This window comes from Anneissia japonica, unplaced genomic scaffold, assembly GCF_011630105.1.
Source record: "Anneissia japonica isolate Jap-2015-1 unplaced genomic scaffold, ASM1163010v1 scaffold3949_len364153_cov177, whole genome shotgun sequence".
Taxonomy (NCBI): Eukaryota; Metazoa; Echinodermata; class Crinoidea; order Comatulida; family Comatulidae; genus Anneissia; species Anneissia japonica.
This window is the reverse complement of record NW_022756197.1, coordinates 107,507-130,366: the sequence shown is the minus strand read 5'-3', so window position 1 is coordinate 130,366 and position 22,860 is coordinate 107,507. Positions and strand designations below refer to the sequence as shown.

Below are 22,860 nucleotides of genomic sequence, written 5' to 3'. Positions count from 1 at the left end.
AACACACACTTTTCATTTCACAAATTTAGTAAAGTAATTATTGAAACATCTTTTTAATGGTACACTACTGAATGTTCGGTTAATTTATTTTTCCTCAAATAATATATAACATAATACTTAGCATAATGTGACTAAAATGACATGTGCTAAAAAAGGAACAAGTAAGAAGTACAAGAAGTGGCCTAATACAAATTATTTTCAACTTTTTCATACACATAGATTCATTTTCAGTATCTTTAATACTTTTTAAAAAATAATAACACAATCAGACATTAATGGGTATAATTCCACCTACAACCGATGTTGCTTTACTTTTTGACTTTTGTAATTACAACAATTTCAGCTGTATAGCTGCTTGTTGTAAATTTATGTTTCTTATACATGAATAAATAAAAATAAATAAATAATTTACTTTTATTGAATAAAAATTCAATAAATCACCCTATCTCAATTACTCACTTGAAAACGTCTGTTCAACTCAGAGATATTGCTTTCTAGTGGACTGGCATCCATGTAGTCAATATTAAGTTGTATTGTTTCCTGAACTATCTTATTCTTCTCCTCAAGTACTTTTTGATTGTGGGGAAGCTTGGAGAAGTGAGCCTTAATAAAAAAAAAAAACATAAACATTCTGACATTTAAATATTATGTCATCTTTTAATACTTAATATTGTAAGCAGCCCTGAAGGACTACAGGAGGAAATAAATATGGTTATTGAAGATATGTTGCTAGGCTCAGGAGCAAAACAAAATTGATATGTTCCGAAACTGATATTTTTGAGACACAAAAGTGATGATTAAAAAAACCCCTTGTGAACGGTTAATACGATACATATTTTTGAATATTTAAAACCAGGGGTAAAGGGGCATATTTAAATTTTAAATATAAAAAATCTGTATCTTATTAACCATTCCAAGTTTTTTGTCAAACACCTTTTTTGTCATAGAAAATCAGTTGTACAACATTCTATAAACAATTTTTTCTCTGGATTTTTTTCAAATAATACAGTTTAAATTTTGGGTATACAAAAATAAACTTTCCTAAAATTATTGTATTTCTATGAAATTCTTTATACTATTTCCCTGTTTATGATTCAACATTTAGGTAGGCCTATTCAGTATCAGGTATATTTTAGAATTCTCACATTAATTGTATAAACCAATACAATTTTTCAGATCTGATATGCTTCAACATATTTCTAAAAAGTGAACTTATAAAAATTATATAATTATCAATAATCTAGAATTCACAAACCTGAACTTTCTGTTGTACATCCTCTTTTTTCCCACTAATATGCCCCTGCTTCATCAAAGCTTCACCTTCTTCAATCCACCTCACAAGGTCTTTCATGCCTTTTTCATATTGTTGGAGGGATGCTAAAACCTTGCTGGTGATGGCATGCCCTTCATTTGTCTTTTCCTGGATCTTTGTCAGCCTAGCTTTGATCTGCTTCAGGGTCTCCAGCATGGCAGTGACCCTGTCTTGGGTGCAGCTCTTGAGTAGCCCCTTTGAAATGTCAGACAGTTTCTGAAAGTTCTTCTCTTGACTTGTGCACTGCAATTTTAATTCCTGCAAAAGAAAAAAATTATTAATTTACTGAATGATTTAACACAAAATTAAAGAAAGTAATACAAAAACTTTAAATGTAAACTTGCCTTGTCAATAACAGCAATCATTTATATTAATATAAAACAATTAATTTGCATAAAAACAACATTATGCAAGCAAATCCTCATCATTTTATCAACACATCTTCATTACACAATGATTATTTGATTTTTTTCATTCTGTGTTTTTTTGAACATCCAATTTTTTCATCTTCACTTAGTAGAGCATTCGGAAAAAGCGAAATAAAATTTTTCTCACCCACCCTAAGCCTACCTATTAACATTTATGAGATTTTCAGGCAGCATTTATAACCCGAGCCTCCAAATGTAGCATGCAAGTATGAACGTTTGTGGTTCTTTGCTAAAATGTGGGAATTGCAGTGGCTAAAGATAAGGCTACCATATTAGCTGTAATTTCAAAATCATGTACGTACAGTATCTCACAGGAGTTCACTGTATCTAGTTCAGCTGTATCCTTAGATACAGCGAACGAACTACCAAGGTATTTTGCGGATTTCCCAAAAAATGACATGAAAATTTATATGAAGTTTACAACAAACGGTAATACTATTTGTCCTGTAATGTTTTATTTGGATTACTTTTGAAAATTCTGAAGGTATAAACAACCAAAAAAGGTAATTTTAAAGATGCTTTGGTTGATATTATGAACCAACTACTGTAGGTCTAGTAGAATTGCCTCGAAAACGAGACCGTGGTCAAGCCTTGCCAATCGGTCATTTGTCGGTGTTAGCTTGCAGGGTGAAGTGCTTGTATTCTATCAGGTTACCCCGTTCATACGGTCGGTGTGAGCCTCATAACAAGCGTTTGTTCGATAACTACGATATCACCAGTGCGACTTACACTGTCGGAACAAGGCTTATAACTGTAATTACATACTGCAAAAAAATCTAAGGGCCATGTACACCTAATGATGTATAATAAGGTATGAAAATGAATATGATGATGGTGTTGATGAATGTAGTGATGATGATGAACATATAAGTAAAGATAATGATTATGGCATCAGCAGCAGAGTTGGATGTGTCAGTGGCAGTGGTGATGATGAAATGGTGCTACCTAATAATAATGGTGGTGGTGATTCAATGAGTTATATGAATACGCTTACTAGTTTAGCTTCCGAGTTTGGGTTCTGCAAAGCAGCTGAGGAATCACTAAGCCACGTTTCAACCAGTTCACTGCACGCATCATATTTCTTCCAATTTTCAATCACCTCCTCCAACATGGTCTCAACACTCCGTATTTCCACCGTCAGATTTGTGCGCTTCTTTTGCATGTTTAGTAGAAAATTAGTGACGACCTGCTTTTCATCCTCTGAAGATATACAAATATAAATCATTACCAAATAAGTAAATGGTCGGAAAATTAAAAATTGTGTTTATAGTATTATACACATATAGATATATTTTTTTTTTTATGACTTCCCTAGGATAAGTAATTTTTAAAGATATGTTTAAAATTTACATAAATGGAAAATTGGTTTGGAGTAAATCAGCCTACAAATAAACATTAATTATGTATTATTTTTTTTTTTTATTAATTATCTATTGACCTTAATATATATAATTTCCAGTATTGGATGAATAAAGCAAACTTGATTAATAATAATAAATTTTATACATTTTAAGAAATACATATCAGGCTTAACAGAGGCTTTGTTAACATGCCATATAAATATAATACATTATTATTATATATGGTGATATCATAGTCTCAGGTACATAAACAGATACATAAATCAATATCTAAAGAGACAGATGTATAGACAGATTAACAGAAAGACTGAAACATTATTTGTATTAGATTGACAATTAAAATCGCATTATTACATTTTTAATTGCCATTCCAACAAATAAATACAAATCAAAATATGTTTCTATGCTAAACTCACTGTCAATAACGGCTTTGTAGTTTTCTGTCTCCTTTTCTAGGGCTTTTAATCCTGCCTCATACTGGTCAAACCACTGATTTTCTTCGATAAATTTCTGTTTTAAAAAAGAAAGAAAAAAAGAATGTAAAAATTCATCCACCAAAATTAAACATCTATTAATCTTTATTTTGGTGAAAATGGGATATTAATAAAAGCAGAAATATATATAATGAAATTATAAATAACAACATTACTAATATCTGAATGAAATCAGAAATCTAGATTGCTAATGAGTTTGCTTCATATAGTGCACTGGGATGACCAATTTTTTTAATGTTCTTACAAGTCAATATTTAAAAACTATAAATTCTATATTTTAGATGAATTTTCTTTGATACTAAGCCAACAATAACAAATTAAATTATTTAAAATTTATAAATTCTATGTTGTATCTTACACTGTAATCTTGCAAAATAGCTTTAACTTCTTCTTGGCTTCCGTACTTGACATTCCAAAACGAGAATTTTTCTTCAGTTTTTACGATCAGTGCAAGCAGATTGTATTTACATTCCAAATAGTTTAACTTAATCTGTGTGTGACGCCAACAAACTACGACCTCCTCCAGACGTTCTGAAATACTTGTAAGAATCGGTTTTGCAATGTTTCTTCCGTCACTGACACCAGTGGACTGTATTTGTTGGAATGTATGCCTAACTCGATCTAAACTCTGAAAAAATACCTGTGAAAAAATAAAGGTGAAATAGCATTTAGGAGTATTGTAAAAAAGAAAAAAAAATGTTACGGAATCTAATATATTTCATATTCATCTCCAGCATACCAATAGCATTTATAGATTCTAAACATATACCATAAAATCTGATAATAAAGTTTAAAATTCCATATCAAAATTTGTAAATTAAAATGAGAAAATATTTTCTTTTCCAATAAAGAGATGCATATTACTCTTAAATAAAAACACCATAATTTATATATATTTTTTTAATGATTTTTCATATGAATATTTGTATATAACATGTACATTATATTAAATATAAATATGTAATTTAAAAAAATAAACAAATCAGCAATTAAAGACTATCACCAAATAGAGAATATAAATAATGTTAAGCAAATTTGTATTGGAAAAAACTGAAACATAATTTTATTCTTTATAATAATGTGGAAAAAAACAAGAGCAATGCTAACAATGGCAATGACAACAACACCAATATTAATAATAAATATCAAGTTTATTTCTCACTCTGAATTCTTCACACTTTCTTGTAATGCTGCTAGCTGTTTCATTTTCTAATTCAATTTGTCCATTATCTCTGTCTAACAGCTCCTCAGCCCCTCGTAACCAATTTGTAATCTCTTTCAGTTGGAATGGTAGTGAGCCCTCTATCTGATCCCTCCATTTTTCATAATTAGATGACACCTTGGTCCACTCCTCTATGGTCAGGTCAACTTCCTCTCGTGTTAGCTGAATTAACATCTTCTTCTGGTCTTTTGTTTTAATTTCTCTTACAAGGTGTTTACTTTTTATGTGCCCTCGCTGAATCTCGAGAAATGTCTGCAACATGGAAATATGTTGTAAATGAATAGATAACTTTTTACATGTTGAGTAGAGATGATTATCATGTATGCAACAATGCATGCAACTCATTTTATATGTTGAGTAAAAGTGTGATGTGCTATGCAAATCCTATTTATTATTATTATTGATCAACATGGAGAGAAATAACAGGAAGGAAAACGCTAGTTCGCTACTGCTATAAAATTTTTAAAATATTTCATTGACAACATTTTTATTTTATTATACGAGTAGAAATGATTTTTTTAAACAAATTTAATCTGTCCTCCTTAATGAAATTGTACTATGACTAAATGTAGGAGTGGAATTGTTTATTAGATGACAATGACCTCTTAGCAATGTTGCCAAAGTTTCTAAATATGAAAAACAATGAATCACAATAGGAAATCAAGATCAGACATCAATTCATATGACTAACAGCAACAAACCCACACACATTAACAAAACAGCCAAGTAGGACACTAAAAAACCAAACATTCTGGAACAATACGAACAAGCTCAGCTTAGGCATGACTTTTTTGGTTTGCTTGTGAATGTTATTTTGAAAGATCATCAGAGATGGGTGGAAAAAATAACTATTTTCCCATTTATCAAAATGGTTCTGAGTAGATTCTAACATTATTTTGGAATATCATCAAAGATAAGTGGAATAAATAATTGTTTTCTCATTTATCAAAATGGTTCTCCCTAAAAGATTCGATGTTATTTTGGAAAATCATCAGAGATGAGTGGAAAAAATAATTGTTTTCTCATTTATCAAAATGGTTAGCCTGCCTCAACATTATAACATTATTTTGGAAAATCATCAGAGATGAGTGTAAAAAATAATTGTCTCAACAATCAAAATGCTTCTGCCTAAATATTCTATGTGAAGGAGAAAAAAAATGTGACGGATGAATAAAATAATAAAAGTTCATAATGTTAAAAAACGCATTTGGCTCTTGCTGTTGCTCAAGATCGTTGTAAATATTGCGATGTTGTGATGTAAATAATTCAGTATTTTGATTGACAAATTGTTCCGTACACTTGACTCGTACCATAATCATAATACCCGATATAAGCAAAACCTTGTTATCGACTTAAAACGCACAAATGTTGGCCGACAAGGGATCTCGTATATAGGGCCTAAGGTGTGGAACATGAATTGAATTTGAATTGAATTGAAATGCTTTATTAAATGTCTGAAAGAAACATACATTTCTTTTATTGGGAGATTTTGTGCGGTGACTGGTGTGATCAATTTTCTTTTCTGTAAATTTACATGTTTTCATAGACACTAAACAGGCAATATCCTTCACTTTAAAGCCGGGCACTCACCGCGTCATATGTCAGTGGTACGACCGTCGCACCACGGATGGAACTCTATTACCTGTGAGTCCTAGACGACACGATGCCGTCTGCTGTCGGTTGTAGTCTGGAAGGACCATCATTAAAAAAATCTGTTGCGCGCAGATCGTTGCATTGCGTGGTTCATCGATTAGAGTCGGTCGATGACTGTTATGCACAGCGAATGCCTGGCTTTATTCTTAATCATTATTATGAGTTTCTTTTTGGGAGGTTTGTGGTGTTCGCAGGCATGATTTTTTTTCCTCTCAAATTTCCATTTTTCCAGTGGGTGCACTAATAGGCCAGAAGTAAAACTTTGTTATTATTCAAAACCATCACTATCGGTGGGCAGTACTTTCGCAGAAACAAGGTAAAAAAATGTTTTGGCTTACCAAGTAGGTTTCTTCACGGGTGATATGCTGTGGCTTTGTGCTTGCGATTGTTGATTGACTCTTGCCAATCCATTCCATTACTTCACTACGCATTTTCTGTTCCTCAAAAGCTGCAGCAGTCTGGTGGAAAAAAACTTACATTAAAAATGTAATTTTCTTTAAAAACAATATTTCTATGTGTTTTATACATGTTTAACATTATAGCTACCACAAATGTTTGGTAATTACTATATGAAAATTCGTCAAAAAAGACATCCCATGGGTTCAAGAAAAATTTTTTTTTCGTATGGATATCGTATGTGTTTGAGAAAAGTGTTTTTAACTTTATTTTAATGTATATCAATCGTAGAAACAACTCTATGTGTACCTTCGTGAATGATGATTTCGCTCGAGCAATGCAATCTAATATTTATCACAATAGCAATCTAAATATTTTTTAATAAACAGCTTTTTAAACAACAATTTTAAATTTTACAATCAGGATTAGCCTACTCCTAAGTATTAAGGCTGGTGGTATAATTTTGTCTCAAAAATCAAAAACAGTATAGAAATACTCAGCTGCCTTTCTACTGACATCTGGCCTACTTTAGTTGAGCGGTGTACAACAAAGGAATCTTCTATCATCATAAGTGATAATTGCTGGTTGCATTATAATAATTCATAGCTGAAGTAGCAACATAAGCAATGTAGTAAGTGAAAGATTGTGTACTTTCATTTCACGGAATTAGAGCAGCCACTCGATAAGGGGGCGTACCTCCATCAAGACCACTTTGTTAATGTCATTTTTTTTTTAGATATTGACCTTTGATCATTTCAACCAAAAAAAGATCCTGTGACCAGTATACTACTTCACTAAATTTCATGATGACTTATTCATTAGTTTTGGTTTTTTTTTGCATAATCATGCTAAAAAAAACTTTCATACAAAATATCTTTTTACTGAAAGATTTTTAGTCTGTTTTTAATTAATCTCATGATAAACCAAAATTACTTGCTTCCTACGTTTTAGCTACGGTTTCAGTGGCCTTAGTGTGGATGGATTCTTCTATTGCTTTCCTTTGAGTACAGTATTTTGATTTGGCATTGTATACATTTCTGATATTTTTATTATTAATTTATTTTTACATAATTATACTAGCAGCCAAACAAACAGACAAACATATGATCTTATTAATTCGTTTTTTTCAGTGAATTGTATTTTGCACTTTAAAAATTGAAAACCAAACATAGCTTGCTTCATTCCCAAAAGTGCCCTAAATATAAGACACACAATAACATGTTGTTTATGAATACAAAATTATATTAAAAATAACCAGATTAAATGTCATTAGGGCACTAGCTAAAGGTCATGAGAAATGTTACTGCATGATGCATATGACAAACACAGGCAGCCGTAAGAGTATTCAATGATATACTGTAGGCTCATTAAATGTCCATCATTATATACCATTATAGAGTAGGCCTACCGGCATTGTTGTACACAAGAGAAAACAAACATTTGCTGTGATGTTTCCTGCTTTTCCCCATTGTCTATATAGTTCAACCTTAATTGACAATTAGTCACATTATTCTATTCAATTATAAAATGGGAGACTTCACTTAGAGATGAATGTGGATGGAGGAAGTAAAATCAAATTTGAGAATAGAAAGATTGCTGGATGTAAAAGATAATAATTTACGACTTTTCAGTCAAAACAAATTTATTAATAATTAATAAATTAATTAATTTTTGTTGCATGTAGAGCAGGGGTTTAGCAAGAAAAATGAAATAGGCCGTCCAAAATTGAAAACGAAAAACTTGTCCTTACAAGAAAAGTGTTAAGTTAGCTATCACAAAGATATTTCAGTTATAAACATAGATTGCCCACGGCTACGTTTGTTTACTCACATTATTTTCCCTGGGTAGACAATGGTTTAGCCTTACCTTTTTGGGAATCCACACAGAATGTTGGTATGAAAACAATGTAAATTCAAGCAATAAAGGTTATTTATCAAATGTAAATATGCTTTAGCTTATGCAACATTCAACAGATTCAAAGAAAATAAAGAATTTGCTAAAGATATATCAGGCCCAACTAGGCTAGGCTGAGCTGAGTAGGCCAAGCCGTCACGGTAAAAGTGGCCGTCCTTAAGAATTGTTGGCCGTTCAAAAGACGGCCAGACGGCCAGACGGCTCGCGGGCTAGCTGTATAGCAGCCACCTTTTATTGTTTATCCCGTATATATGACCATATTTTTATCTTATTTGTACATTCACGTGATGAAGACCAATGTGTGGTCGAAAGTTTGTGTGTCAATACATTTCTTAGTCTGTAAAGTGCTGTTTGCCTTTAATTTTCAGTTTATCCTCCAGTGGCATATCTCAGTCATCCTCGCCTAAAAAAAATCACGCACAAGAAGCTAAAAATTACCTCAAATCTCCCTATTCTGTGAGCTGGCGCCCCCTTACCAATCATCATACTAACTTCCACACCCCCATCAGCCCCACTCTCATTTCAAAACTCCTAGATATGTCACTAATATCATCTAGACTAAACACAGATACTTTTATATTTCTAGGTCTATATCATTTTATTCAGAAGCTTACTTGTGTTTCTCTTCCAACTTCTGGGAATGTCTGAAAGAACTGGGAAACATATGTCATAATAGACTTCTCGTCTGGTTTAGCAGTGTCAACATCTATAAGGAAAAATAATTAGTTAAGTGAGCACTTACACAACTGTGTATACATATGGTACATGTATACAATATTTTTTAATCAGCTCAGTCACGGATCCAAAAATTTGAAATAGGGGTAGACCAGAAAGTCAATTTTACAGATGGAGGGGCCAAACCATCTCAGCCCCACCTAAAATTGTGAGACTATGTCATTTCTATGTGGATGGAAATGGCAATCTAACAATTTAAATGTAAATTTTAGGGGGTCCCAAGCCAGCTGGACCTCTTGAATCTATCTATTGTATACTGTTTTTGTTTATATTGAGCCCTTGCATGTAGTTCATAATATTTTATGGATAGTTAATATTGTAATTCAATATAAAAAGCGCATAATCACTTCAGAGTAATTAGTGCCAGGAATAAAGAAAAAGGTATTCATGGATGCAGTGAGAACAATCACAGTAGTTTTAATAGAGGAATAAAATGGTGAACAAGGCATAACAAGATGAGACATTTAGACATTTGAGACAAGCTGGGAGACCAAAAGTCAAGTGGTAAAGACACAAGACATGATCAGCAGCTGTCTCAAGGACCACTCAAAATAAACCTATGTAGTGCTACCTTCGAAACAGTGATGGTGCCAGCAAAGGAGTGGATTAAGCCCCCCATCTGACAGAGCCACCCACATAGACTCACAGGATCAAAAAGAAAAATAAAACATTTTAAAATTTTTTAACAAAAATTCTTTGGGTATTTTCAAAACATCTCAAAGAAGCTGAGAACTGGACTCTGTAGAAAATTGCCAGAACTGCTGTCAGGCAGGTTAGCCCCTGAATTATACAGTATGCATCACTGCTTGGACAGATTGTCAACCTGCAGAGCTTATAAAGGCTACAGATTATAATGTTGATAAAGATAATGATAACAATGTTCATCATATTATATTTTTATTGTTCACATTATTTTTATTATTGATTTTTACTTGTCATAAAAACCACCAACCATCTTACCATAGGGATCCAGTAACTTAGCAATGCCAAGCTGTTTTTCGGCAACATCAAAAGCATTGGAAAGATTCTCGATATTGCTTCTGGAACTCAGTTTATTCAAGTCCACAAGGCCTTCTCTGATGTTGTGTAAGAGGGTGCTAAATGCTCGGCCATCACGCCAACTTGGACCAAAGTCTTTGACTTCTATATCAATCTTATGTTGGCCCCTGAAAAGAGGAAATTTATTGTTTGTTGACAAACAAGTTCTCTTAATGTCGAAAGCTCCGATGAGGGCAGTGTAATAAAGACAGTAGAGTATATTGATGGCCGCCCATACAAAAAAGATCTATTAATTTATCAGATAAGTGAGTATATTGGCCCTAAGGCTTCTCATACAAAAAGATTTATTAATCAATCGAATTAATTAATCAGCCGATTGTTTCTAGAGCTACAAATTATCAATGAGAAGGATGATAAAGACGATGATAATGATAATGCTGGTAAGTGTTTTTTTCTGTTAAAGATTCATTTTAACAAAATCAGAAGATCGTGAAGAACGTAATCATAAAGATGACACTTTTGACTGGGATGGAGTTAACACATAAAAATAAATTCTCAATTTCACCCTCGAACACAATTGGAAATGTTATGTATAAGCTCCTAAACTTACTTTGCTGCAGATGCCTTCTTAGCCCACTCAAGGAGTGCTTTCTTAGCAGTAAGCCTGCCTTTGGTCGGTGCTGGTCGCTTTGCTGGCGAAGGCCCATTTCCAGCACCCCCTGAAGCACTATCTAGACTTGAATTACTTGCAGAGAGCTCTTCAAGTTTGAGGGCCTGCAGAGCATTTTGCTCAATCTGTAAATTAACGAATAATGTTTCAAGTGCTGTATTTATTTTTCCCAAACTTAAGAAAATTCCAGAAAATTATAGCTGAATATTATAAACTTATATTTCATCGCTATGGCTTAAAATAAAAAAATAGATTTGACTGTAATTTTCATCACCATTTTCTACTAGGCGAGACATTTTTTATACCTTGCTTCACAAACTTAATTTTTCACAGATCGTCAGAGGAGGGCGGAAAAAAAATAAATATAAAATTTAGCCTTCTTATTTAGCAAATAGTTTTGCCAAAACATTGAGACAGAGAAGGAAATAAAAATAAAATTTTATTGTTTAATGTAAACAATGTAGTAATGGGATAGCAACATGCTCTAACTTTATATAATGAGAAAGAAATATACATATCTTATTTTTGGAGATTTTAAGGCAGCGACGGGCGTCATAAAAATAAAGAAAAAAATTTTACTTTTTTCTGAAATATCCACTTTTTCGTGGCGGTAGGTGTGCTAATTGGCCAAAAATAAAATTTCTTTCATTTCATAAATTTTTATTCCAAGTAATCAATATTGGAGGGTGATGGGTTTGCAAGACAAGGTATAAAAAATGTTTCACCTTACATGCAAGGTAAATACTTTTAGTACATATTTTTGAGATGACCAACCCAAAAAATATCTACCTTAATACAGATTTTTAGAATATGTAATTCGAATTGTTAACTTTCATAAATTGAGATCAAGATACTGGCACAAAAAATTAAGCATACTGACAAGAAAAGCAAATCAAAGAAAATAAAAAAAAGCATATTATTAATTTTAACTCTATTACAAAAACATACAATTTATCTTAAAGAAAGAAATAAACTGTTAAAAAAGCAAGTTATAAATGAACATCTCTTACATTTTACCTTAATGTATGATAATGTTAACATTCATAATTGTTTAGCCTGAATTTATAGTATTCCAAAATAGTATTTTTTATAGTGTATAAAATATTAAATACAAACATTTTTTAATATCAGGTAGATTACTAATAGAGAACAAAAAATACAAAGCCAAGTCATGCTAAATAATCAAGCAGTTATCAAGAACCAGAAAAGATCCACAGCTCTCAAATACATTGACATACAAAATAGATGTATTAGTAGTTGAAATTCATTTTTGTGTCTTTTGTGTTGACACTAAAATCATTTTTTGTCTACAAAAATACACAAAACAGTGCCACTTTTAGGTTCTTTGTGTTTACCAACCAAAATATAATTCAGTCATTTTTTAAGTCATTGAAAATGCAATTTTAATAGGGGTTAAAGGCTTATAACCGGGATTCTTGGCAACGAGAGTTTTCTAAGATAGTCAGTGGTCCGAATGTCACCCCAGTGGGACCTAGGAGAACAAAAATTACTAGGTCAGTAAATTAAGGTTTTTTGACAGCCAAATTGATGGTTTTGATCGCACAGAAGCGTGCCATTTGGTTTATCAGAAGTGGTTGCTCCAAAAAGGAGATTCGGCCAAACCATACAAAACTCCTCTGGTTACAGGCTACAATAAGGTTACAACTCAACAGAGATCAAGCATATTACATGGAGAAATCTCAAACTAGTTATATTAAATAATCAAAATGAATCTCTATGTTCGCTTTTGTTATGCTAATTAGATTTCTCTTATGTCTATGTCCTCTGACCTTATACTAGCAGTACCGAAGTTTGAAAAGCACTGTCGCTAACATCTGCAATATGCTCTTTGACACTAAAACAGTTGTTTGACTTTGAAAAACTTTTTTTAATTTCCCAAAAAATAAACAACTGAGCACCTTCCTTTAAATTTCTGAAAAAGGCCATTTTTTCCTAGGGTCGTTTTTACAGTTCACCTTCATGTGTAGATTAACTAGTGTATACATTTAGAAAACAAAATGTCACCTCATAACATTCATTAATACTATACAGCCCATAGAATGTGACAACCAACAATGCGCCATTGACCATGCGCGAACTATTTCGCTTCTTAATTATACAATGGAAACAGAGGTACCACAAACTTTAATGTTTGATGTTGGATTTGAGACTTCTCATATGTTATATGACTGCTCCCTGATTTAATACAATTATTGTATCCCTTCTACACATTGACATTTGCATCTGTATAATGGTACTTCCACAATTTCACATTGGAAGCAGGAGCAGCTAACAAAATACTCACAGCTCGGCCCATGAGGATTGGTAACCGTGACTGTTACCACGACGGAAAGATAACATAGGATCCAGAGAAAGGAAAGAATGGAAAAATTAAATAAAACAGTAAGTATATGCAACTGAAAAATAAGCCAAGATATACATTCATTGAAAATTTCTTCTTCGAGATATGACGCATTTATTTTATGGAAACTTAGAAAAAGTTGAAGAAAATTTATGTAGAATACAATACAAATCATGCAGTTTACACAGTAACTGAATTTTTAAGATAGCAGCATACATAGATACCTACAAATGCTAAATCAATATAAGGAAAGCTTCAAGAAAAATCCAATATTTACATGTTAAACGTAAGAACATGTAAAATTATTTCACTTTAGTAAAATTCATTAAATTTAATTTAATTAATTATGTATGTCACCATTAGAAGATAATTTGCAATTGATAATTAAATATTGTTCTTTAGATTTGTACAGTACAATTACAACATAAGTAATTTTTCTTAATAATAAAAAGAAACTTTTTGAATCAATATTGAACATTTCTTGAAGCAGTTTTAAATGTGCAAAAACCATATAATAAAAGAGAAAATATTTAAATTCTGGACGATTCCAAAACTTACTTGTTCTGGGTCATAGAACTGGAAGGTAAAACACAACAAATAAATAACATTTGGTAATTAATTTTAAGAATCGTTAATAATAATTTCAATATTTATAAGAGAAACCTATCCTCCAGATGTTACAGCCAGTATACTATTCAGAATGAGATGATGTTTCATGAAATATTGATTACTTTACATATTGATTAATAATACTAAGATCATGAATGTTTTATTATTCTTTTCATTTTTGGTTTAAAGTGTAAAAATCCCATTCAAGACCTGCCATCTTCTTTTATTAATGTCAACTTTATACTGAAATCAATAAATAATTAAAATAACAGTAAACCTATATCTTATGATACCCAAACAATACCCTAGATAAACATTACAGTTTGGTTAATACAAGACACTGGTATTTAAACGAACAGTACAAACGAATTCAAGAGAATCATATATAAGCTTATATACATTTAGCTGGCATCATACCAAATGAAAATTCAAGGGGACCCCCTAAAGTTTGGAGATAAAAAATAAAATAGGAGAAAAAAAAAGATCAAAATTTAAGTTTGAGAGTGCCACTTCCAGTCATTTAAAGGTGGCACGAACATATAATAATGGACCTAGCCGTGGTTGGCCTTTGTGGTAGTCTGGACCCTTATCCTGTATAATTCTGACACCAAAGCCAATTATATATTTTTAATTCATGGATCATTTCCAAATTTTCATCATACAAACATTATTAATTAAACAAGAACCTGTAGAATAAGAAAATTATTTCTTTAAAATTATAGTATACCAGTTAATATACAGTATATATTTCTTCTGTGTTTAAATTTCTGGATTATACATTATTAATGTAACTATATATCACAATATATTGAAAGAGTCCATATATATGACATTCAAAATTACAGATTGCACATACTGTACGTGATGAACTGAAGCATATAACATTTTCAGTATATTATTCAAATGAATATATGCAGGTAAGGCACATTAAATACTGTACATTGTATAGTATCTGTGTTTCATGTCTGGAAAACCTCACTCATTTAATTACATTGAGTTGTTCATTGATAAATAGATCAAAGAGATTGTCAATGTTAGAGCTTTGTCCACTCTATCAACTTGTATGTGACACAAAAATGTGATATTCCCATATTTTATTTTCATGTAATATGACATCATCATGCCCATATATGGGCACATCACACAAATTTGTCTCATCAAATTTGATAGTGTGGTCAGAGCTTAATAATGAGACACAGAACTACACTCTTGGAAAAAGATTTTCTTCAAATAGGGAACTTCTGATTTGAGCGACAATGTGATGCTAGAATGGATTCACTCATGCGTGACCATCCTACGTTCTCTGCACAAAGTAGATTTGGCCCATAGATATATAATAAGAATAATAGAGCGCTAACTGCAATGTATTCGACGTTCGAAATACGCAGAGCTGTGTGTGTGTACAATCCAAAATGGCTGTCATAGATTTAGCCAATCAAATTTCGCCTAAGCCCCATCATTAGCAATTGCGCCCTCAATTTACACAGAAAGTTCAGTACAGCTATTTACCCGTATGTTTGAAACTTGAGCGTTGCGGTGTATGGGTGTAATCTACACGATTTTAATTTTCATTTTTTGGTACTTTATTTTTGGATAAGATGCTCCAACTGGCCTCTTTTTGGCTACAATAGTTTAATAATTTGTTATTACCATTACTCATTATCATTAATGAAATAATAGTCAGTCAGAGGGCTTATTTATAGTAATAAGTATACTAAGCCTGAAGGTGGCGCTTTACTACGACGGCCATCTTGGATGGTACACATACATAACTCTACATTGCTTCGCCATCTTGTCAGCACTCTAGTTGTTCTATGATTTGGCCAGATTAGATCCTAGAATCCACGCCACCACGAGAACTCAACGTTCTCGCATGCGCAGATGACTTTATGTGACGTGATAATGTTCTACGCCCTACCGTCGTCATGCAATCTAAAGCTTCCTAATCTCACCATTAGAATAATACTACACTGCGGCTCCTGCTGCTACAGTACCTTGGGACATAACCTAAAGTTCCAAGTTACCCAACACAAATTGAGTTGTTTTACTTTACATTTAATTGGTGTGAAGAAATATTTAAAATAGAGTAAAACTTAACAAACACCTGTTAACTACTTCAGTTTTTGTTCTATTTATCATTTTTCTATCCTTATTTTCTTCCCATAATTATTTGTAGTTGCATATTTGTATTTTCTAGTACAAGTGCTACCTACCCAAACCCAAAGTGGTGATGGTTATTTATGTATGATTGTGAAATACATGGATGAACCAATGTGCCAAGGTTTCTTTTATAGAACTTACTTAAAAAAATAATATGATCATCATTTATTAAGCCTAGTTTGAAATTGGCATATGGACTCATCCAGGTAAAGTACATTCACACTGTTAAGATTACCTAAGAATAATAGTGTTAGCATAATGTTTGTAAATAATGAAGTACTTTCATTTCATGAATATTGGAAGAAGTCAATTTATAGTTTTATTGGTAGAATCCATGCCCCTAACGCTCTGAGAATTGATAATCATGCTTTTGTTGAATCTCACGTCCGAAGATGATCAAGATTGATTTATTGATATCACATGAAATTGAAGTAGGCCTAGATTACTCTGGCTTATTTTCTTATATTTAGTTCTACTATATAAAGTATACAGTAGTAATAGTTATTCTTTATATTTATGTATGGATTTTATATCTGGAAAAAAGTAAATTAAATTCACTAAATAGCCTTCTTTCTAAATATCTTTTTATTGACTATTCTTAGAGGGACGTTCTTCAGGTCAGCTTTGCTGTAAGTACTGCCCTCTTAAAATAAGGAATAAATAATAATAATAAAAAACATACCTGGTTGACAATGATAGTCCATATAAGGCCTAGCACAATGTGAGGTTTCCCATCAGCAATGTCACTTGCATTTATGTTAACCAGTTTTATCTGAAATTTTAAAGATAATTCACATACTTCGTTTATACTAGTAGTGGAGATGCGATACTACATATAGTTTCTACGATGACATTATCCATGACTGCAGTACATAGTGAAGATAAATAATTAGTAAACAAATTCAAGCGGCAAAAGGCTAAAGAAGAAAAACTATGTAGCATTTTTCATTTTGTCTCTGTTTTTAGTCTTTTTGTTTCAATGGCAATATTCGACTGGTCGTTCTTTGTTAAACCATGCCCACCTGTACAGTGGTAAAATTTTACATAACGAAGACGACCAGACAAATAGAAAACTGGTAAATACTTGACAAATCAAAATGACTGCGTAGTTACCGCAACACATGCTGGCGTAATCAAGGTTTCTTCGGCTTGTGACAGTATGGGTTTTTCCTATTTTCTGAAATTTAATCTAAATTACATTAACGCAAATGTTGCTAAACTGAACAATCAGCTTTGTTTGTTTTGGTCATGTGGATAACTTATTAAAATTGAACATAATCTGGTTTATGTTAATTTCTGTTGTCAACGAAGTCTATTTTACGAACCAGCAAAATGAAAATAATACTCAATGAAATATCTTTGTCAACAAAATGAATCAGTCGAATACTGCCAATGGCTTAGTTTTTCTGTCTTTTTTCCATGACTTTTCCTCTAATCCAATTTAAAACAGAACATACCTTTTTCGCTCCAAGAAACCTGAGAGCAGTGTTAATGTTTGTAATAAAGTGAACTCGCTTCAAGTTTCTACCTTGCTCAACAGGCTGAAAAGACAAACAGATCGGTGACAATGGCAACTTGAAAATTATCATGAAATTATATATTGAATTTCACAAGAAATTAAAACTAAAGAACAATAAAGCCATGAGATACCATATACGTGGATGAAAGTTAATGTGAAAAACAATAAAGATAATTTGATTGGTGATTGAAATGTAATTCAACTACATAAACAATTACACTAGAAAATTTAACAAATGGAATAAGATATACACCATGTTAACGGTTGCAGTTAAACTAGACAGTGAAGCCTCGTTTGATTGACTTTGGTTTACTTGTAGTCAGAACAAGCCTGTGTTGATGCACATGTTGCATGAAATTGTTTTCAATTTATGATGTGTTCACACTCACATCAGGCTTTAAGTCACATTTGACATGAGCGCTAGTCTGAACATAGGCTTGGAGTTTAGTTATTGATAATTAATAAGTTAATTTCTATGGATAATAGGATAGTTGTATGTGAGTATATGTCTACAACCCCCTAGGATAACTGATATATTTTGTTTGTTAAAAATATACAGTAATGAAGGTATTGTGACTTGTTTTAGTAAACATAATTATGGATGATAATTTGAATGTCACCATGTAAATCATTATATACCCGGCATAAGTTTCTTGTGATAGACAGGGATGGTGCCAGTGGGATTGGGGGGAGGGGGGCCAGGGCCCTCTCTGGGAGAAAAACATCAATCGTTGAGGAGAGGAAAAAATTATACAAATTTTGTACATACTAGCAGACTCTAAAATCGCTGAAAAAAGCCTTTGAAACTCCTAAATTTTCATAATTTCTGGGATGCTTCGCTTTCTCTAGATCACTTTTGAGAAATTTTGAGCAATGCCTGACCACACCCACTTATGCTCTTATCCATGAGTCTATTTCATAGGGAAAATCAGACCCCCTGTCAGGCAAATCCTGGTTCCCCCCCTCCCCCCGGTGATATATGGAATATTTGACCATAATATTATTTGTGCATGTTTGATTAGACTATACTTAAGAAGCTATGAGTTACTGAACTCACCAATCGTTCACCAGAAAGAACTGACAGTAAGGCTAGCAGTATTGTGCCATCTTTGATATCTTCAAATAAATCCTTTACTTCATAAGGTGGTCGATGCTATGGTCAAGAAAAACAACAGAAACTGGTTTAGAATGAAATTTATTTATTCATATCTCTAAAAGAGTTTCCCTTCAGTGTTATTTAAATTTCTCATCAAGAAATGTTTGAGAAACATTTAATCTTTATCATTACTCTTGTACAGTACAGCTTTTATCAAACTATAAATCAATATTAATGAAAACAACCGTGTATACGAATGTTCTCACCATAAAGTATCATATTTGGTGATAAAGTTTTAGAAACTAACACCAAAAATACATAAAAACTTATACAGCATTCTTCAGTACTGTACATAACATTACAAGTCAAGTAATCTGTTGGTAACATAATAAACATAATATGTGGCTCCTGGCCCAGCAAACTATCATCACAAAGTACATTAACAAAGTGCTTTCGTACATTAAAGCAAACATAAAACCTATTGTACAGTGGGTAAAGGAAATACATTTTAAACTATCGTATATGAATTAGTTTTTGTGGTGCAAAGTAGGTCTACTTGACCCTTAATAATAAAATGCCTTTGGTATAAATGTTGTCGTCAGAGTACGCTAAGCCATCTCCGAATTGTATGGTTTTATGAAATTGCTGCAAACGCATATCTCAATTTTTATATGGAAAGAACATAAATCCATATCAAAAATTTACCTACTGTAAACAAAGTCAATTTATTTGAAAAGGATTTAAAATGAAAGGTCCTAGGTATGTTGGCTGCCATATGGTTATAGAGACTAAACAAACTGACCTAATTTGACTTCCTGCTAATACTGAAATTTATATCTTTTTCTAAAAAAAAAATGAAGATTTGTCATCTACAAAAATGTCATCTACAAAAAGTTATTTCTAATAACATTCTATATAAAAAAAATATATAAAACAATTAATCATATAATGAATTTTGACCTTAATATACTACAATATAAACTTTGACATTACTATGAAATTGAATTAAACATATTTCCTACTGTATGCTGCTGAAGTAAATATACTGCAGCCAAATGAACTTTGACATTTACTACAGTTCTTATGCATCAATACGTATTATTTTTAGCTTTTAAGAATTGTATTTAGTACATCTGCACTATCAATGATTTATATAGTCCCCACACCTGGAAACATCCCCCATTATTACATTTATATCTAATTATGGTAATGATCTGTGGCAGATTGATAGGGTTAAAGAAGGCGAACAATCCACCCCCCTGTAGCAAAGACAATTCAACCTAGAGAAAAGAAAAGATAAATAAAGTAAATTATTTCACAAACCATGGTTGGACTAAGGTGTTAAATCCTTTCTAACTCTCCTGTAATTTTGCTTACACTTGACTATGACCTTGAATGGAGCTAAGAAACCTCTTGTTAATTGTAATTTATTGTCTTGTTTTTTCATGTTGTAATTTTGATGTGTATCTTTTGTAATAACATTCAATTTGACCTTTAAAAGGGTCATGATTTGTTATAATTTCAATAGAATTATGAATTGTGCATTTTTGATAAAGCATAATATGAAGCAGTTAAAAAATTTTAAAAATTTAAGAAAAAAATGAAATATTTAAAATTTAAAAATTTACCTTTGACAGATAGGAGTTGATCCAATTTGTGAAAGTCTTTTTCTGCACTCTTTCTTGTTCATCTGTAAACAAGAAAATAACAATTATACAATGATATTTCAAAATAAAACAAGCAAAAACATTAAGTAACAAATATACACAATCTACATATCATCCTTCTAATTCCAGAGGCTGGGTTCAATTCTAGTGACGGTAGGACGTTTTCTCACAACACTACCAAGTCTCACAAAAAAACTTGGTTTATAAAGCGTTGTCCATATTGAAAATTGGTGAGATACTTGCTGTTGGACACAAAAGATATTTGTTAAAAATTACACAAATATAAAATAAATCAACATTAGTGTGATAAAGGTAATTATATATCTTTTTTGGCTTACAAAAAAAGAAATACATATAAACAAATTATTGCTCATGATAAGTACCATATATTATTTTAGCTATCTTGTTTCAAGTATATTTCTTTGTTATTCAGGTTTTTAACTGAGTCTTTCCTATTTACAGTTGATGATATTATTACTTATCAAACAATAAAGGTTTGCTGATAAACTCAAGTGCAACGTGATTAATTATAAGTTCAAATTAGATATTCAAATAAATCCAATGATAAATAAGTGATATAATTTAAAATGGACTATATGAATTGTACATGTACATGGATATTCAGTACACCTGATAAACCTTAGACCTATATCACAAAAACATGCAGTATTTGGTGTAGTGTCAAAATTATATCTCTAGCACTATAGATTAAACTGTATTTTTTGGGGGTGAAAAATACAAGTCACTGCCTGTACTAAAATCTGGAAAAAATTTAAAATCTGATGACATTTCATTATCAATTCTCAATGATATATAATGAAGCATTCAATTATTGACATACAATTATAGAATACAGACTTACAGTGACTACAAAGAAAATGGCAAGAAAAATGTTTTCCTGTTCTTTTCGAACTAATAACACAAAAGGTAAAACATAACATATGAATTTTTTTACAAATGTTTAAACACCATGGATATCGTTCCGATTTTACATAAGGCCCTATAAAAAATATTATTAGTTTATCACCCTATTTGGGCAGGAAAAGTGATGAGGGAGGAGGCTTTTTTTTATTTTTTATTTTGCTAAAGCCAAATATAACCCTTGGTTTGTTTTCTGGTGCATTGATATTCAAAGTAAAACATTTAGATAATGCAAACAATATCTACTAACTATTTAATAAAACAAATGAAAAAAATAAATAAATAAAATTTTAAAAAAATAAAAAATTCAAAAATGTTTTTTTTTTTCAAAAAAAATATTTTTTTTCAGTACCAGAGTCCTGGGCCTAAATCCCAGGTCTCTGATTGGTGGACTGGTGCTATCTTAATGCCCTATGGTAAATTTGAACAATTCATCTCCATTTTTAAACGTTTGTACAATATAATATATTAATAAATATGACAAAAATTAAAATTATAATGATACTGGGGTAACATAGGCATTAATAAATGTGCAGTTTAATAAATTTATGCTAACAACGTACTACTAGTCAAAAGTTAAAAAAAACAATAAATAAAGGTGGGTTGAGGGAACATAAATGTTATGGCACATCATATGCCAATAGTGTGCTGATTGACCTTGTGTTGGCCCAACTCATTCTCATAGGTTTTAATAGCATTGACCAATTTTATAATTAGCAAATCTACAGTATATTTTACGAGGTACATTTCTAAAGCACCTAGTAATTAATAGTGAAGTAACAGAATTATATATTCAATCAATAATAATAATGTTATATTTATTGATCAGAATATAGGCCTAATCATTCTCTGGGAATTTCCCACAGTACAAACTGTCAATTCTATCTAGATAGTCAAAGTGCATAGTCTGCATAGCATTTAGTGGAGCTATTTGAAACAGTGCCAAAAAATATGGTTGTTGTAATGTATGTTATCACATTATGCAGTAGACATCAAATATGTCACAGGAGGGAGGGAGGGACTTTCAGTCTAGACTACCTCAGCTCTACCATGGTCCAGGCTGAGGTAAGAAAAAATATGGTTATGGCACCTCTAGATAGAAGGCTAGAAATTGCACTCTCAGACTTGCAATTTGAATAAAAAATTTTTAATCCAGCCACTGAATTTGGTGCCATAGCCCTATAAATAAAATACACAGGTTCTAGAATAACATTTCCTAGATAGCTAAATATAAGCCATGAATGTTCTATATAGCTATTAGTGAAGTGAGCTAAAATGAAAAAGTGGTTTGATTTAACACACTATTTAACAGTTATTCTATACCTGTCAACACTGGCTGAGG

The 22,860-nt window shown here is 31.7% G+C and overlaps 2 protein-coding genes across 2 annotated transcripts in view; both read right to left on the bottom strand.

Annotated features, from left to right (window-relative positions):
• LOC117124123 (nesprin-1-like) overlaps positions 1-1,571 on the bottom strand; it is a 45,589-nt gene extending 44,018 nt beyond the window's left edge. Inside the window, exons 1-2 of the mRNA XM_033270254.1 lie at positions 1,256-1,571; positions 460-603 (exon numbers count right to left, since the gene is read on the bottom strand). Of these exons, the coding sequence (XP_033126145.1) occupies positions 460-603; positions 1,256-1,468 (357 nt within the window). The 5' untranslated portion in view covers positions 1,469-1,571. The remainder of the gene's footprint in view (positions 1-459; positions 604-1,255) is intronic.
• A 1,145-nt stretch (positions 1,572-2,716) lies between these two features.
• LOC117124122 (nesprin-1-like) overlaps positions 2,717-22,860 on the bottom strand; it is a 45,067-nt gene continuing 24,923 nt past the window's right edge. The window contains exons 3-15 of the mRNA XM_033270253.1: positions 20,559-20,620; positions 18,892-18,987; positions 17,773-17,856; positions 16,998-17,087; positions 14,105-14,122; positions 11,125-11,309; positions 10,476-10,681; positions 9,395-9,486; positions 6,809-6,928; positions 4,758-5,069; positions 3,954-4,235; positions 3,518-3,611; positions 2,717-2,940 (exon numbers count right to left, since the gene is read on the bottom strand). Of these exons, the coding sequence (XP_033126144.1) occupies positions 2,717-2,940; positions 3,518-3,611; positions 3,954-4,235; positions 4,758-5,069; positions 6,809-6,928; positions 9,395-9,486; positions 10,476-10,681; positions 11,125-11,309; positions 14,105-14,122; positions 16,998-17,087; positions 17,773-17,856; positions 18,892-18,987; positions 20,559-20,620 (1,865 nt within the window). The remainder of the gene's footprint in view (positions 2,941-3,517; positions 3,612-3,953; positions 4,236-4,757; positions 5,070-6,808; positions 6,929-9,394; positions 9,487-10,475; positions 10,682-11,124; positions 11,310-14,104; positions 14,123-16,997; positions 17,088-17,772; positions 17,857-18,891; positions 18,988-20,558; positions 20,621-22,860) is intronic.